Below are 16,924 nucleotides of genomic sequence, written 5' to 3' on the forward strand. Positions count from 1 at the left end.
GAGAAATAAATTGGCTGCCAAGTGTGCTACGGCCAAAAATAAAACCAGATAAAATAACAAATACTAAATAAACTATATACTCTCCAACACAAAGCTCAATCTAAGATTGTCCCAGAGTTCAAAGAAAATAAATGAACTACAAAACTACGTAAGCGTCCCACCGCTCCCCTACATGGCTGGCTCCTCTAGATAGTGTCGGATACAGAGAAGCTCAGCTCCTCCTCCTTCCTATGGAGGTAAACGTCTTACCTAGAGTTTGCTAATAAGCTCCAAGGTCATGGGTTAAAATATACAGTTTCAACCAAAAAACATAAAGAATAAAATAATTTATATTAAAACACTCTGTGTTCTAACTGTTGTTGACATAAAACTTGAGAGTGTAGGATGCTATGCCTATGACTCAGATTTGTGAATACCCACCGGCTGGTTTTATCAGCCACATTACTGAGGCGGAAAATAAACCAGCAGCCATGACCAACGGAGTGTCCTAATCAAAAGTTAACCTCCAGACCAGTATATTTCCTTATTAACTCCTTACTGACTCTTTGCCAACTTCTTCCTAATAAAATCGTATGGAGGAAAAACAACGCACACACAAAAAGTAAAACAACGCAGGGCAGAGTGCAGCCTCCACACAGCAGCCCCTGAATATTAACGAGGACACTTCATGGCACTGTCTACAGAGCCTCACAGAGCATAGAAAAAGATGCCAAGGAGCAACAATGCTTATGACCACAGTCAGCTCATCATTCCATGCTGCTACAAGGGTTTCCACAAAGTTACCAGAGTCTCAACATCTCCCAGAGCCACCTGGAAACCAACAGGATGTTTATTTATTTCATTTATAGCCCACTTTCCCCCCCCCACTGGGTACCCAAAGTGGCTAACAACGTTCTCCATTTTAACCTCACAACAACCCTGTGAGGGGAGTTAAGCTGAGAGAATATGACAGTCTTAAGGTCAACCAGTTTCCATGGCAAAATGGGGATTTGAACCTGGGTCTCCCAGATCCTAGTCTGAACTCTAGCCACTATGTCACACTAGCTGTCCAGTTCTCCATAGTGGGCATTCTTGTAGTAGAATAGTAGAGGCAGCAATAGTCATGTAACAAGGGAACCAGTTTATGGCTCTGTGCTCCAAGAGAAGAAGAGTATGATGGTGTACTTGAGATGCTTGAGAGATCATTGCAGTTTGGAATGAAGTGAGGAAATGCTGGATTTAATTCCTGTGCTTCCACTGTGCCCTTTTCCTATGTTGGTCTCTTGTCTTTCTGCAGGGCTGTAATGTTATGGAAGATCAGGATCTTCGGGACATTGGTATTAGTGACCCACAACACCGCAGAAAACTTCTCCAGGCAGCGCGTTCTCTTCCTAAGGTTAATATGAGTAACATTTTCCACAAACGAACCCAGGACAACCAAGTAATTTTAGGATATCTTGCTCTCTTGGATTGTGAATGGACAGACCATTTTATAGGAGAAGCAAATTGTTCCTGTCTGCTGTATTCCCTGGAAACGGGCACAGTAATAAACCAGGGGTATTCTTTTTGGTCAGTTAAGCATGAGTCAGAGTAAAGTAATCGAGCCAAATAGTGGATCAGGTGTAGTGATGTGTAAAGAAAAAGATGTTCTGTTAACATCTGGGAACACTTAGCTGTTCAGGGTCTCAGTTCTGACTTCAGGCCAGTACAGGAACTCTCATACAACCATGCATCTGAATCCTGGCAGCCTTTCCCCTGCCCTGGAGATACTATGGTGATTTGGAGGGAGAGAAACACTCCATGGGGGGTGTTTCTGGGATGGATAAAAGTTTGGGAGGCAGCTTAGATCAGAAAAGTGGCAGATGGGAAAAGGGTTATTCAGATTGCTGTTCTTAAGCCAGCTATTGGGGTGAGGAGCTGCTGGGGTTCAGTTGTGTGTTTGCTTGTAGCATGCTAATAATTCCCTGTGACTCCCTTCTGCAGTGGACTTCATAGTTCTTCACAGGGATTTGTAGAGTTTTGTGAATGCTTGTTAATGTTAAGTGCTTCCACTGTCTTGAGTTCCACAACTGTTAACATTTCATCAGTTCTTTAAAAAAATGTTATTAATTTATTATAACATTTATATCTTGCCTTTCCTCTTGGTTCATTCTGAAATAATTTTGCATAACTGATACTTCTCTCTCACGCCCTTTCTGCAGGTAAAATCCCTGGGCTGTGATGGGACTCAGCCTTCTGTTCCTGCTTGGCTTGATTCCTTGGGTCTGCAGGATTACATCCAGTCATTTCTGTCGAGTGGCTACAGCTCTATAGACTCTGTGAAAAACCTCTGGGAACTAGAACTAGTCAATGTGAGTATTCAGCATAACCCCAGCAAAAATCAGCATTCTGATATGCTGTGTAGTGAAAAATGCCAGTTCTGCTGAACTCGGGCACTAAGTAATACTGCGAAGTTGGATGCTTTCAGTTTAAAAAAATGCTTTAACCTTCCTTGTAGGTGCTCAAGGTAATTCTTCTTGGTCATCGTAAGCGTATAATAGCTTCCCTGGCAGACAGGCCATATGAGGAACCTCCACAGAAACCACCACGTTTCTCTCAGCTAAGGGTGAGTCATGGTTTATAGTTGGAACTGTTTGTCTGGTAATTATTCCTAGAATACTGGGGCTAACAGCATTTCTGTCGTCAGTTGTTCTTGCCCCCCCCCCCCCCAGCAGAAGCTAAACCTTGTCAGGAGGGAAATTTTGGAAACCACTGAAATATGTTGAGAGCTCAGGTGCTTACATAGCTCACATATATTAAAGGAGAACAAATGGAAAGTTCTCTTTAAAAGTCCGTCTGATGGGAATAGCTCTATTATCTGTAGTACAAGGAGAAACCTATGTTTTATTCAGCGTCATGAACATTTCTTGGAAATGTGGTCTGCAAGTTGTGGCAGAACTCTGTCCCCATAGGCACCTCTGTTCTACCATAGGGGAACTGGAATTCTCCTGGCTGACCCAGATCCCAAGGTACTCATTGAAGAATTCACCTTTCCAGCCATGTTCCACCATCCCTCGACAGGAGTAAGAACTTTTGCACGGCTTGCCACTAACAGAGGATTCTAGAACTAAGCCAGTGTAGTCCCTATGGAAATTAAACCACCCCACCTTTTTTTGTTGTTTCTAAAGATTTGTCTTCAAATCTTTCCAGGTACACCACACAGATGTTAGAAATCCGATATTTTAAAAATACAGTTGCTTCAGAGAACCATTTTTTTTGGTGTTCTTTCTGAAAGCATATTTCTTTGGGATGGTTGATATTAACCAAATGAATTGTTTGCATTATATTACTGAAAACCTCATCAGTTAGTATTGTCTTCACGGCTTGCTATCATGAGTATATCCAGCAACAAAAGATAAGTTGTTTAAATGCATGCATCTGTTCCTAGTGCCAGGATTTGATGTCCCAGACATCCTCACCGCTGAGCCAGAGTGACTCCTGCACAGGGAGGTCTGCAGATCTCCTGCTACCTTTAGGGGATACTGGAAAGAAAAGACAAGAGAGTAGCCGAGACATTGCATCTTACCCCAGAGCTGACAGAATCAAGACACAGGTCAGAGAAGTATGGCTCTTTGAAATGCTTTATTTTTGTCTTTATAATCTTATGAATTTTACTGCAGAATTCTGTATTAGCCTGTAAGATGTAGCGGGAAGTGATTAAGAATCATTGTTGCTTTATTGTAATGGTAGAGGATTAGAGCAGCAGAGTGGTGACGCAGAGTGGTAAGCTGCAGTACTGCAGTCCAAATTCTGCTCACGACCTGAGTTCGATCCCAACGGAAGTCGGTTTCAGGTAGGTGGCTCAAGGTTGACTCAGCCTTCCATCCTTCCGAGGTCGGTGAAATGAGTACCCAGCTTGCTGGGGGTAAAGGGAAGATGACTGGGGAAGGCACTGGCAAACCACCCCGCAAACAAAGTCTGCCTTGGAAATGTCGGGATGTGACGTCACCCTATGGGTCAGGAATGACCCAGTGCTTGCACAGGGCTCCTTTACCTTTAGAGGATTAGGGTTAGCTGTGCACTGAATAACTGCATTCACATGTGTAAAAACATTTTGAGATTCATGCACGAGAGATGTGTTTCTTAAGCAGTTGACAGATGACCCAGTTCTAACTAAAGCCGTCACTTCTGTTTTCAGGAGGAATGCCGTGAACCCAAACTTACACTCAGACCTCCAAGTCTGGCTGCTCCTTATGCACCTGTGCAACACTGGCAACACCAGCCAGAGAAGCTTATATTTGAGTCCTGTGGGTATGAAGCCAATGTACGTATATGCTAGTTTATTGCACTTGAGGATATGATTTTGGTTTTGCCTACTTATCTACACACGAGCTGCTTTTAGTTACTGCTGTTTGCTTTAGGCGGCAACTGCTGATAGCACTGCAGAGGTATCCAAGTACTGAATTCTTTGGGCTGGTTTCAGAGGCAAACACTGTTGATCGACAATAGTGAACAGTGTTTCCTTCATGTCCTTTTGGAATGTTATGTACAAATAAGGGTATTAATGATTGATGTTGATTCTCTGTTTCAATTAGTATCTTGGGTCCATGCTAATCAAAGATCTTCGTGGGACAGAGTCTACCCAGGATGCCTGTGCAAAAATGAGGGTAAGTATGCACTGTGAAAAACTGCAAAGCATCTGAAATCCATTTTGGAAAATAGTGTATTGGATGGCTGCAAATGGGAGTTTCTACTCCACATTCTGTCTGTTCAGACTACAGCCAGGTTGCGGGGTGTTGGGGGTGTTGTCAGTTTCATTAATATTTTCAGCATGTAAAATTGTTGTCTAGAATGAAAATGCAGATTTTGGTTTTGTAATACAACTGGCAGGGTTTTCTTTATCTAGAAATTAAAAACTTAACTTTTAAAAACACATTATTTCAGAATATCCAAATTTATAAATACGTTGTAAAGAAGCTGAAGTCATTGGTCCAAAAACAGCCTGATGGGTAAAGAGTTGTGAAATATGTGCCCCCTTTCAAAAGAAGGGGAAATGATTCCACCTATGCCTACTAATGAATGATTTTTTTTCTTTTTAAAGAAATCAACTGAACATATGAAGAAGATCCCAACTATAATATTATCCATCACTTACAAAGGAGTGAAGTTCATAGATGCATCTAACAAGGTGAGAGAACCTCAAGGTCATGGTTAGCATTTTGATTCTTGAGCAACAAGTAATAGTGACAATAGCTGGTGTCCCATTTTGCAACTTTTCACACTTTGTGACAATATTTTACACTTTTTCTACTGACAATGAAAAAGATTAAGGCAGAGATTAAATTTTCTTGTATCAACTTTACTATGTAGTGTGGTAGATCCTCCAAGTAGCCTTCCTCCAACTTTAAGAGCCATTTAAAGGAAGGTTGCTCAGGCTGCAGAAAAGCTTCAGACTTTCTCAGTGAAGTGATAGGATAGGTGTAAGATCTTTCAAGTCCCTGTAATACATTCTGACACTGCTGAGAGACCTCGGTTCACAATATCATGCATTTTCTAAGTTACTGCAGTATATATCATCATCTGGTAGGTGGAGTCTGATTGGAGTCAGCTTCCAGACCTGCCATTCCATATAGTACAGCTTTATATTCTAATTGGTGTGTCTTAGTCTTGATGGTATGTTGTATTGTATGAGTACTATGTGAAGGTAATCTGAAAAATTCTCTGGTGTGTCTTGTAAGGGCGAAGGCATTTTATGTTGTGTTTGAAACTCATACAAGGAAAGCTAAACAGACTTTTATCTGGATGCCTTTCACATGCAGCTGTGTGGAGCACACCTGCTGAAATATTGTCGAAGGCTTTCACGGTCAGAGTTCATTGGTTCTTGTAGGTTATCCGGGCTGTGTAACCGTGGTCTTGGAATTTTCTTTCCTGACGTTTCGCCAGCAACTGTGGCAGGCATCTTCAGAGGAGTAACACTGAAGGACAGTGTCTCTCAGTGTCAAGGGTGTAGGAAGAGTAATATATAGTCAGAAAGGGGTGGGTTTGAGCTGAGTATTGTCCTGCAAAAGTAATGTGCTAATCATTGTCCTGTAAGTATCAAGATAATGTGCTAATGATGGTATGGTATGTTAATATGGAACCATTGTATCCTGAAGTGATCTGTTAATGTGTGTAATCCAAAACTAATCTGCATGGCTATTGTTGAATGTTGTCTTTGTTAGTCTGGAGGTTTTTTAGAACAGGAAGCCAAGTCTTATTCATTCTTAAACTCTCCCACCAAGAAAATACAACAAATGCTACGATCAGCAAAAGACAAAAGAGACCCCCTCACCTCTGCAGGAGTATATCGTATACCTTGCAGCTGTGGAGAAGTTTACATCGGGACCACAAAATGCAGCATACAAACAAGGATAAAAGAACATGAAAGATACTGCAGACTTGGCCAAACTGAGAAATCAGCAGTGGCTGAACATGGACTGACACAAACAGGACACAGGGTCTTATTCCAAGACACTGAAAGACTGGACAATTCTACCAACTATTTTGTCAGATTGCACAGAGAAGCCATTGAAATTCATAAACATCAGCACAACTTTAACAGAAAAGAGGAGAGTTTAAGAATGAATAAGGCTTGGCTTCCCGTTCTAAAAAACCTCCAGACTAACAAAGACAACATTCAACAATAGCCATCCAGATTAGCTTTGGATTACACACATTAACAGATCACTTCAGGATACAATGGTTCCATATTAACATACCGTATATACTCGCGTATAAGCCAAGTTTTTCAGCCCCAAAAAAGGGCTGAAAAAGCCGAACTCGGCTTATACGCGGGTCAATACGGTAGGGTAGGGGAGGAGGGAGGAGGGAACTTACTGCCGCCGCCGCCGGTCCCACGCTGCTTCCTGCTGCCAAGAGCGGCCTGGGGCGGCCTCCTGCAGCTGCTGGCGGCCTGGGGTGGCTGCCCCGGCCCTCGCCCAATTATGTCGCCGCCGCCGCCAGGCCCGCGCCGCTTGCTGCCGGGAGCCCAGGTAAGCCTGCGGGGGGGGGGGGAGGGGTTATAAGCCGACCCTTGGCTTATACGCGGGTGCCTAATTTTTCCCCATTTTGGGGGAGAAATTAGGCACCTCGGCTTATACGCGGGTCGGCTTATACACGGGTATATACGGTACCATACCATCATTAGCACATTATCTTGATACTTACAGGACAATGATTAGCACATTACTTTTGCAGGACAATACTCAGCTCAAACCCACCCCTTTCTGACTATATATTACTCTTCCTACACCCTTGACACTGAGAGACACTGTCCTTCGGTGTTACTACTCTGAAGATGCCTGCCACAGTTGCTGGCGAAACGTCAGGAAAGAAAATTCCAAGACCACGGTTACACAGCCCGGATAACCTACAAGAACCACACCTGCTGAGTTTAAAGGCACCAAAAGCAAACACCTCTAATGAGGCAAGATTAGCCAATATACAACTTTCACTGTGGGAGACTCAAAGTGACCTACTGTGTTACTGCCTCCGTGTAGGATTTTGGGCAAATTCTATACTATTGAATCATAGCTTCCACATTCTAAATTGGAGATAATAAAAATGATACTACAGAGTTAAAATGATACTTTTGTTAGCATGATATTTTATGAGCATAATTAACAGACCATCAGTCAGAGGTGCTGGCAGAAAGAAAATACAGGTTGAGTATCCCTTATCCGAAAATCCGATATTCCAGATGATCCAAAATCTCAAACTTTTGGTGAGATAGTGACACCTTTGTTTTCAGATAGTTCAGTGTACACAAACTTTGGTTCATGCACAAAATTATTTAAAATATTGTATAGAATAGGGACGCCATGAGTCGGAAGCGACTTGACGGCACTTAACACACACACACACATAGAATATGGTATAAAATTACCTTCAGGCTGTGTGTATAAGGTGTATATAAAACATAAATTGAATTTTGTGTTTAGACTTGGGTCCCATCCCCAAGATATCTCAATATGTATATGCAAATATTCCAAAATCCAAAATAATCTGAAACACTTCTGGTTCCAGCCATTTCAGATAAGGTATACTCAACCTGTAGTTCCATTAGGACATCTCCTAATTCTACCAAGTATCATATATCCTTTTCTTTTAAGCAGACACTATAACACAATTCACCGCCCTCCCTTTGAAGCCAATCATGACTAGGATGGAGCCACGCCATAAATATTTAACTGCCCCACTACTCAGAATTTATAGAATGGCTTTCTCCTTTGCCAGGATCGGCCGTTGGGTTAACATCCATGCCTTGGTTACACTTGAAACCAGGGCATGTATCTATAGCCTGATTGACCTACATTAGAGTTGGAGTGGCAACGGAATACAAAGGCAGATGAAGTGTGGAGAGTTTTTGTCTCCATTCCTTGATCACCTCCTACAAATTGAGCCACTACTTTTTATTGTCTAGTACAGAGTATCATTGTGACTTTAATATATAATTTACAGATACTAGAATGGCAAGTGAATAGCAATCTGTGCTTTTCTAAATTATTGTGAAATACCAGGCAAAAATACCTGTTTGTTTATGTTTGGCAGAATGTTATTGCTGAGCATGAAATCAGGAACATTTCCTGTGCTGCCCAGGACCCAGAGGATCTCTGTACGTTTGCCTATATCACCAAGGACTTGCAAACCAGCCACCACTACTGCCATGTCTTCAGTACTGTTGATGTTGTAAGTAATATAGAAGAATTTAGAAACCTTGATGATTTCCTTTATATGTAATCTTGTATTTCAACATCCTAAAACTCATCTGCAGATAGTTTGGTTGAATCTTGTGCTCTGGGAATGGAGGTTATTGTCCTCCATATGACCAAGTTCAAAGGTTTAAGGAAGTAATCTGAATTTTGCTGTCCTTAAGAGCAGCTTGCATGCTGCATCTCCGCTCATAGTGTTTCCATTTTCAGTGTTAAAAAAATTAAAACAGATTCTCCTTCCTCAAGCACAATACATTTTGGTCGTACCAGTTGTATTTTTTTAAAACAATCTTAGCCATGTTTACAGTAACGTTTGGATTACAACAGGCAAACAGTTGTCTGCTAGTTGATACCATACTGCTCGTATTCCCTTCCCACAAAGCCTGTTCTGCAAAATATTTATGTATTGAAAAGGAGACATTAGAGAAGAGGCAATTATGTAATTTTTTGATCATCGTGTTGCCGTTTGCATTTTCAAGAGAATTTTTAATAGAATAGCTTGGCAAATTGCATGATATTTGAAAGAACTTATCTGCTTTGTATCCAAGTCCTGGACACAAATCATAGTTCACACTGAGCTGCTCAAAAGTGCTCAGAGGCTGGTTAATGAGGTTCCTAGGAACTGCACATTATTGAAGTATCCCACAGTATTTTTTAATATAGAATCATCTTGGTGTACTATATTTGTTTCCAGTATTTCCTGGCAAAGATTGTATATTGGTTAATTATTTCTATTGCATTCAAAAAAAATTGTGCAAAAGTGTATCTTTCAGATTAGAATCACAATCCTCAACCCTAGTTAACAATGAAAACATTTAAACTGAGTAAAAATGAAAATTGTTGCATATTTTCAGTATTTTCATATACTGAATTATACAGAGTAGTTTTTTTTTTTTAAACCAGTCTTCACTTCATAATCTTAATGGGCTCTGAGTGTTTATGTATCAGCTAATTATTATTCAGCAATATTCATTGAGAAACACTTGAGCCACTTTGTTCCTTAATTGTTAATTCTTAAATGGTACATTAGGGAAAGTAATGATCATTTACCAAAATATTCTGAGTACCAGAGAGATCAACATCTCTGCAGACCTGAGAAGTAGTTAGGAATCTAGTGCTATACACAGCTGGCTGCCTTTTCATCTAATGCATATACATAAATCCATAGTCTAAATATGGTAGGCAAGGTGGGAATATTACTACTAGTTTTATTCCTGTTGTTTGGGAGTTACATTTTTTCATTGTACACATGTCCTGCTGAGAAATAGTCTATTTAACCTAAAGCCATTGCCTGTATCAACTATAGCAATGGTGCAATGCAAAATACCTTTTCCTGGAAGTTACCCCCCTTGAATAGATCTGAGTGGGATTCTAAGTAGACCTGCTTAGGATTGCACTTTAAAGATTTAAAGGTGCAACACAGTACCCTGTATTTGGGCTACAGTTGACTAACAGCCATGTCTCCTAGAATGTGAAATAATGCATGCCTTTTGTTTCTTCTCTCAAGAATCTGACATATGAAATCATTCTGACACTGGGTCAAGCATTTGAAGTAGCCTACCAGTTGGCCCTGCAAGCCCAAAAATCAAAACCTACAGGTGCTCCGACATCTGAAATGGTAGAAACAAAATCTTCAAAACCGGTGCCTAAACCTCGAGCCAGCATGAGGAAATCAGCAGTACGTATACTGGAAGAAATTTCATTCTCGTTTGTAGCTTTATGCTAGTTTTTAATTTGATGCCTATTCACAGTATCCTTCCTGTGAAGAATGTTAGCCCTATATTGATCTAATTTCTGATTAAACCAAACTACTGTGATTTGTGTGGACTTTGTAGTCACTTTAGGTTAAAAAGGCAGATAAGAAGTAATAGTCCATCAAGCACCTATGAGGCAACAGAATAGATTCAATTATTTGGGGACTTGAAATTCACCTAGAACCTGCAAGGAATCACAAGAGAAACCATTTGGACCTACTTCCCTACACGCATGGCCTCTTCCTGTAGCATTTTGTGACCTCTCCAAAGTCTGAGCAAGCTAATCTTCCTGCCTGTTACTAACCTTCAACTGCTGTCAGCATTCCATAGCTCCAGCAGCATGTAGTTCTTACCAGGCTTTGTACTGGGAGTGGTAATTTACAAAGTAGTATTTTTCTGCATACCCGGGAGACCCTTGAGCTTGTTGAAACCCACAGCTTGACGGGGCCAATATCATTGCTTTTATGTGATCGTAAGAGGCACCAGCAACTTCACTGTTAGGAGTGATACTCATGTATTATGTGATACAAGGGTGTAATAATGCACAGAGTTTTCATCTATGGATGTTAAGTGACCATAATTTGTTAGAATGAAAATTTACTCAGAAGATAGTACATTGGATTGTAGAGTCTTTTCTGTGACTGACATAACATTGATCAGATATTTCAATTGGCTTTTGAAGATGCTGGTGAGCTAAAAGCCCCAAACGAGTGGTGGGGAGGTAGAAACATTTTTTTCTCAGAATGTTCAATTCAGAGAATATTGTGGGCAAGAGCCACTCACTAACAGGCAAACTATTCCACTGTGATCTGATGAGTTACATTTATATCAGGTGGTACTGAAGGAATGTGAAAATGTTGACCTCCCACTACATGGTGTGTTTGTGTGATTCTCTTCGTTATTTAAAAAATTCCTCCATGGGAATTCATAGGGCTTGTTGTGCTGTAAAGTTGTTTTTCTTTCAGGTTTTTGAGTCTTGGGACCCTTTAGACTATATTTCCCCCCCTCTAAAACAAATATACCACGTCTGTTGCAAAAACTATTTTGGCCTCCCATGTTGGTACCAGTGACTTGAACCCATCATTCATAATCTTTTGTATAATGATTTTTCTGATCTTGTTCAGTAAAAAAATATATGTTGACAGCACCGTTTTTCAAGCACATCAACGACGACAAAACTGAGTGGTTTTGCATTCAACTGCCTGAGGCCTCCTTAGGTGTCCTCCTTCATCTAGCCCTAGCTCCATGGTCCACATTGTTATCTAACAGCTGTTGCTCTCCTTTAATGTTACCTTCTGTCTGTGTTTTGCTTGCTCCCGTACCTCAGGTGCCGCTCCCTCCTGATAGTCGCTGTTGTTATTGTCACACCTGTACTACACACCGTCCCTCCTATCTGCCGCTGCAGTCTGTTAGTCAAGGAGCCAAGGTCTTTACCCTTCTTGTAGTCATGTGTCTCTGGTTATGACAACTCTTTCTATAATCAAAACTCTTCTTGAAAGCCTCCCTTATTCTTTCCCTGTTCCCTCATTCTTTGGTGCATCTTCTGTTTCGAGTCTGTTAGTAGATTGACTCATGGGTTTCCCCTCACATAACAGGAGAGCAGTTTTGAAGACAAAGCTGGAAATATTTCTCACCAGTTAAAATGTTGCTCCAATGAAATGTGCTGTGTGTTACCAAGTTGAAATCACTCTTGCTCAGACAGAAGAGTACTGTTATTTAGACTACACGAACTTAACTGTAGGTTGCTTACTATATTTTTGAAGACGACTATGAAAACCACGGAGAACCACTTCCAGTCAGAGCAGACAGTCCTGACCTTGATGTACCACTGGTCTGACTAAGTGTGAGGCAGCTCCATGTATTTGTGTATACCTGAGTCGCTGCTTTCAGTGAATTTCAGCAAAATGACATCAGTGTCTCAATGTTTGTAAATACCCAAAGAAAACTAATTATTCATATCATAAAACAAGTTTTCTGTATCCTTGATATGAAAGAATGGCCTCAGTGTTATGATGGCATTTTGAATGCACATTTCAGCACATACACATATCCTTTTTAATTTGGTAATAAGACTTTTAAAAAGCTGGTCTAGCCATCCCCTTCCCAAAACTGTCCCAGATACTAAGCAGAGCTTTTAAGTGTCTGCAGTTCTACCTTCACATTTTCAAAGTTGAGTGACCTGCCTTGACATTGCCTTTCTTTCCAATGTTTTCTAGCTGGAGTCATCTGAAGTGGACCAAGACTCTCAATCCCATGCTAGTGTGTCCTGGGTTGTAGAGCCCAAGCAGGATTCCAAGAGGACCCTCAGCACTAAGTATGAGACTACTATCTTCTGAAAACCAATCCTGCATCCATCCAGTCTAACCGTGCCTTTGCAGTCTGATCTGTCTGCTCTTCTAAACCCCTCCTTCCTCCCACTGCTGGCAATAGGCTTGACACCATCAGAGACAGCAGCACTAGGATACCATAAACTAAACAGCTTTTTGTATCTGCTTTCTACTGAACACTGTGAATTCTGCTAACTCGGAAACAAGGGTAACTCACTGAAAGAGCCACCTGTTTAAGAGTCCTGTGAGGTGGGAGAAACAAAGCCAGTGGGAGTCGAATATATGGATTTGGGAAAACAACTGATGTTTGTTGACTTTCTCTTCATTTTTGACACTGTGAATTTCTGGGGTGAAGTAACACTCCACAGGCCTTTTCTATTTAGCATTCTTATTCTTGGACTGTTCTAGAACTTTGGTCTCCATTAGGTATATGCTGTCTCGATCTAGATTTATACCTCCATACTGAGCCATGGCCGCAAACTGTTCCAACAAGTAGTGTTCTTTTATCATCTCAGAAGACACTAACCACTGTGATACTGCTTGCAAACCTCTTGCTCACCAGATTTCCTAGCATGGATCCTACTCAGTCTGCTGCCCCTGGAAACCTCATTGCATGGTATAATATATAAGCCTACTAGGCAGTGTGATTGCTCTTGTTAAGCTCTTTCTCTTTTTCCTAGGAGTTGGGCTTGGTATAGATAGTGCCCTAAAGGAATATTTTCAGCTGTCCTGTAAATACACGGGACCTGCTTTTTGCTGTTGTCATTCTATGATTTGCCGTTAGGAATTCCTGTTCATGCCAGCCATTTTGCTTACAAATTATTTTGAATATCATTCTTTGGATTTTAAATCTATTAAACCTTCCAAAAGGCACAGATCATGAATTCTAAACTGTGTGCAGATGTCTATTAAGAAATCTACCAAATGTACAAGGTACGGTATGGTAGTAATAGAAAGAGTATTATTCCTGTAGAACACATTTTCCCCTTTTGAAGAAAACATTAATGGTCGAAGCCTCATGTTGATCTTATTTCCCTGGAATCTGCTAAATGCAACTTTCTGAGTACCTTACAGTTTCCAAACATTTACCACTCCCCATTGCCAGACAGGAACATGTATTGTGTCTGGTTTCTCACATTATTCAAATACAAGCTTTACTTAGCTCCTTTAACTTCTGTATTAAGACCAAACTTTTTTTCTTCACCAGTGGGGTTGTAAATATAGTAAAGGAGCTAAAACAACAGACTAGTTACCTTACTGGATAAAACCCTAGAACATCTTCCCAATTTTCTCTGAGAAACAGTCAGTTAGTGAATTAAGTGGGGCTTTGCACTTGTTGTCCTAGTAATAATTTCCAGGAGCAGTTTCCTTCACAATTCCACTTTCCCCTCAGTGTCATCCAATGTGACCTATTCTCTTATGATTCTTAGATCCTGTTTGATTTAACCAAGGAACCATGGTTGTAACAAGGGTGAATATCTAAGCTCCTCTAAGCTACTTACACATTCCTCCCTACATTTGGATCTTGCTCTGTGACACCAGAAAAGTGGTGATACAGTGTTATAATTCCTTCTAGCCAGGACCCTCTGAAGCTTTTATAGCTTCTTCTTTAGCTTTTTACAGACGTGTGTATTTCTTATGAACTTCCCATAATCATGCTTGTTTCTTGTCTTACTGCTGTGAGGCAAGCAACTTCAAGGTGCTGCAACTACCTGTTGCAAATCGGGAGTTATCATTGGATAAGAACCAAAAGTAGCTAAGCATGCAAACACAAGTTAGGAAAACTATAATACCTTAGCAAGTACACTCTTAAACTTGTAGTAGTAAAGAGCAGCATCCTCTGTTCTACTTGCTGTAATGCTGTGATGAATTCGGCTGCTAGTCTTTGTGGCTTAAATGACAAAGAAACCCTTTCAAAACTGTTTGAGAGGTAATCTCAAAATACACCTGTACTTTGCATGTGTTGACGTGTTTGATGTTTGAACTCTTACAGAAATTTAAAAAAATATTTCCTTCTTTAAAGAACTTAAAATGTCCATTGCTAAGGCTGGTGGCTGTTAATCAGACAGCCTGCAGCTCTCTGTATTCTGAAAGTGTGGTTGGTGCTTGCTTCTAAAACAGCTCACATGCCTTTTATCATGAATTATCAAGGAAATATCAAAGCAGTTGATTATGAGCAGACAGCCTCTTCCGTATGGCTGTAACTCAAAGCTGTGGCTTTGTTAACTTGTCCATCATTATAAGCATCCTTCAGTTGTTTGACATAAATGAAATCATTCATTCACCATTTATATTTCCATTAATATTGTCCCCCATTCTGTTTGCTTCTGCAAAGCTGAACTACAGACATCTGCGTTCCACCAAGGAAATGTAGTAAAGGGGCAGAGCAATAAGAAGCAATGAAATCCTGGCGGTATGAAGAACAACATCCGGCTCTGGGATGTGTCCTTGGCTACTCATTAAGGGCTTCCAGAGTTGAGTGAAAAGGGATTCCAGTGACAAGCTAACAAAAAGCAGTATGCATTTCTAGCAAGAGAACGGAGACTTCTGTGGTCAAGAGACTGATGCCATATGCTCTAGCTTGAAACATACTTTTTTTTACAAGCAGTGACATTGTGAAATCCACTTTTTCAGTGTAGCAAGTTGCATTGATGCGGATGGAGGATCTTAACTACTAAAAGAAAATAGAGGCTATACTTTGTCAATCAAAACATCAAAACAGGCTGAGAGGACGCCAGATTCATTTAGTGGTATATTTTCCCCTTCAGCTTGGGTAAAAAGTGGACAGATTTCCAAATCTTTGCAATTATAAACATTTAATGTAAAGGTACTAATATTAGATGATGATTTACACACTTCATAAGCTCATTAAGTGGGAAATAAATTGTGTTAATGAAAAACAACAGTATATAATCTGCAAAATGCAGGCACAGGGCCTATTTTCACTGCAAAGAAAGGTAGCATTGTAATATTTCTTTTCTGGTGAAAATACAATAGTTGTTTTTGCCCACATATATAGTTTGAGTAACTGGACTATGGCTCTTTGCATCTCATTCAACTACCATGTTTTTAAAATATGGTTGTGCCCTGGAGGGTTGGGATTTTTAAGGTTTATTCACTGATTAGCACTTTTTATACTACATTATTTAAGTGAACTTATAAAACAATTTCAGAATATAAAAATGTGAGATTTTGGGCATTATGCTGAAACAGTTGATTTCTGGTTCAGATGGAAGCTGTACTTATGCTTCGTGTGACTTCACAGTCTCTAACACTGGTTTGGGCTGTGATGTATGCATCTTTCTATGGCCTTTTTGGAAAGATGAAGTGCAAATAGATCAATGGTGGGTGTGATGGGTTTAGTATCCTGCTACTGTGTTGATGGCTTGTTTCAATTTCAGTTACTGCTGTATCTTTATGATGTAATTTAGCATTATTCCAGTTGATGAAAATGCAGAGGGAACCAAATGACCACCCAAAAGGTCTGGATTTGAAAATAATTTGTAATTAATTTTGGTAACATGGCATTGATTTTAAGTCCATATGTGACTAATATGCTGGTGTTAGTATAAAAACTGGTATATTGATAAGTCTGTTCAGAGAATGCAAACGGAACTGTTTTCTTTGGAGAAGGGATAGCATTAGAGGATGGTTGGTTGCAGAAAGGGATGGTGAAAGCTTGTCGTTTCTTCCAGTGATCAGGTGCTTCCTTTCTCAGTTTACACAGACGTAGCAATATCTATGATGGCATCTCCTGTTCAGGCAATCAAAGCTCTTGTGGACGTAGCTTTTCCTCAGAGCTTGTTATCCCCAGGCTTGAAAACAGTTTGGATGCTTGTACAGTATTTAGGACTCTGCCTCTTTACAGGGATTTGCAGCACACTGAGAAAAATGCCCTGTATTTGTGGCACTGATTTTTTTTTAGGTCTTCAATGAACATACAATCTCTATTCCGAGCACCATCTGTGCTCCTTTTGCCTGTGCTCCATAAGGTTTCTGTTTCACACAGGTGTATATTGTCAGTAGACAAATTTCTGTAATCCTTTTATTCTGTTCGGGTCATAAAAACTGACCTTAAGCTTTCAAAAAACTGAGCTTGAGGAAAGTCTTTTTGAATATGAAGTACATGCCAGTT

General features: G+C 40.4%; 1 protein-coding gene across 2 annotated transcripts in view; it reads left to right on the plus strand.

The window, feature by feature from the left end:
- Window positions 1-13,434, plus strand: part of ANKS1A (ankyrin repeat and sterile alpha motif domain containing 1A) — a 141,344-nt gene extending 127,910 nt beyond the window's left edge. Inside the window, exons 2-12 of one of the 2 annotated variants that reach the window (XM_056867496.1) lie at window positions 1,277-1,375; window positions 2,181-2,330; window positions 2,477-2,584; window positions 3,407-3,571; window positions 4,157-4,282; window positions 4,554-4,625; window positions 5,060-5,146; window positions 8,548-8,685; window positions 10,216-10,386; window positions 11,790-11,888; window positions 12,679-13,431. In XM_056867496.1, the coding sequence (XP_056723474.1) occupies window positions 1,277-1,375; window positions 2,181-2,330; window positions 2,477-2,584; window positions 3,407-3,571; window positions 4,157-4,282; window positions 4,554-4,625; window positions 5,060-5,146; window positions 8,548-8,685; window positions 10,216-10,386; window positions 11,790-11,888; window positions 12,679-12,798 (1,335 nt within the window). In that variant the 3' untranslated portion in view covers window positions 12,799-13,431. Of the gene's footprint in view, window positions 1-1,276; window positions 1,376-2,180; window positions 2,331-2,476; window positions 2,585-3,406; window positions 3,572-4,156; window positions 4,283-4,553; window positions 4,626-5,059; window positions 5,147-8,547; window positions 8,686-10,215; window positions 10,387-11,789; window positions 11,889-12,678 lie in introns of both variants that reach the window. The other variant, XM_056867497.1, reaches the window with a different exon arrangement.
- The last annotated feature ends 3,490 nt before the right edge of the window (window positions 13,435-16,924 follow it).

This window comes from Euleptes europaea, chromosome 2 (assembly GCF_029931775.1).
Source record: "Euleptes europaea isolate rEulEur1 chromosome 2, rEulEur1.hap1, whole genome shotgun sequence".
Lineage (NCBI taxonomy): Eukaryota > Metazoa > Chordata > Lepidosauria > Squamata > Sphaerodactylidae > Euleptes > Euleptes europaea.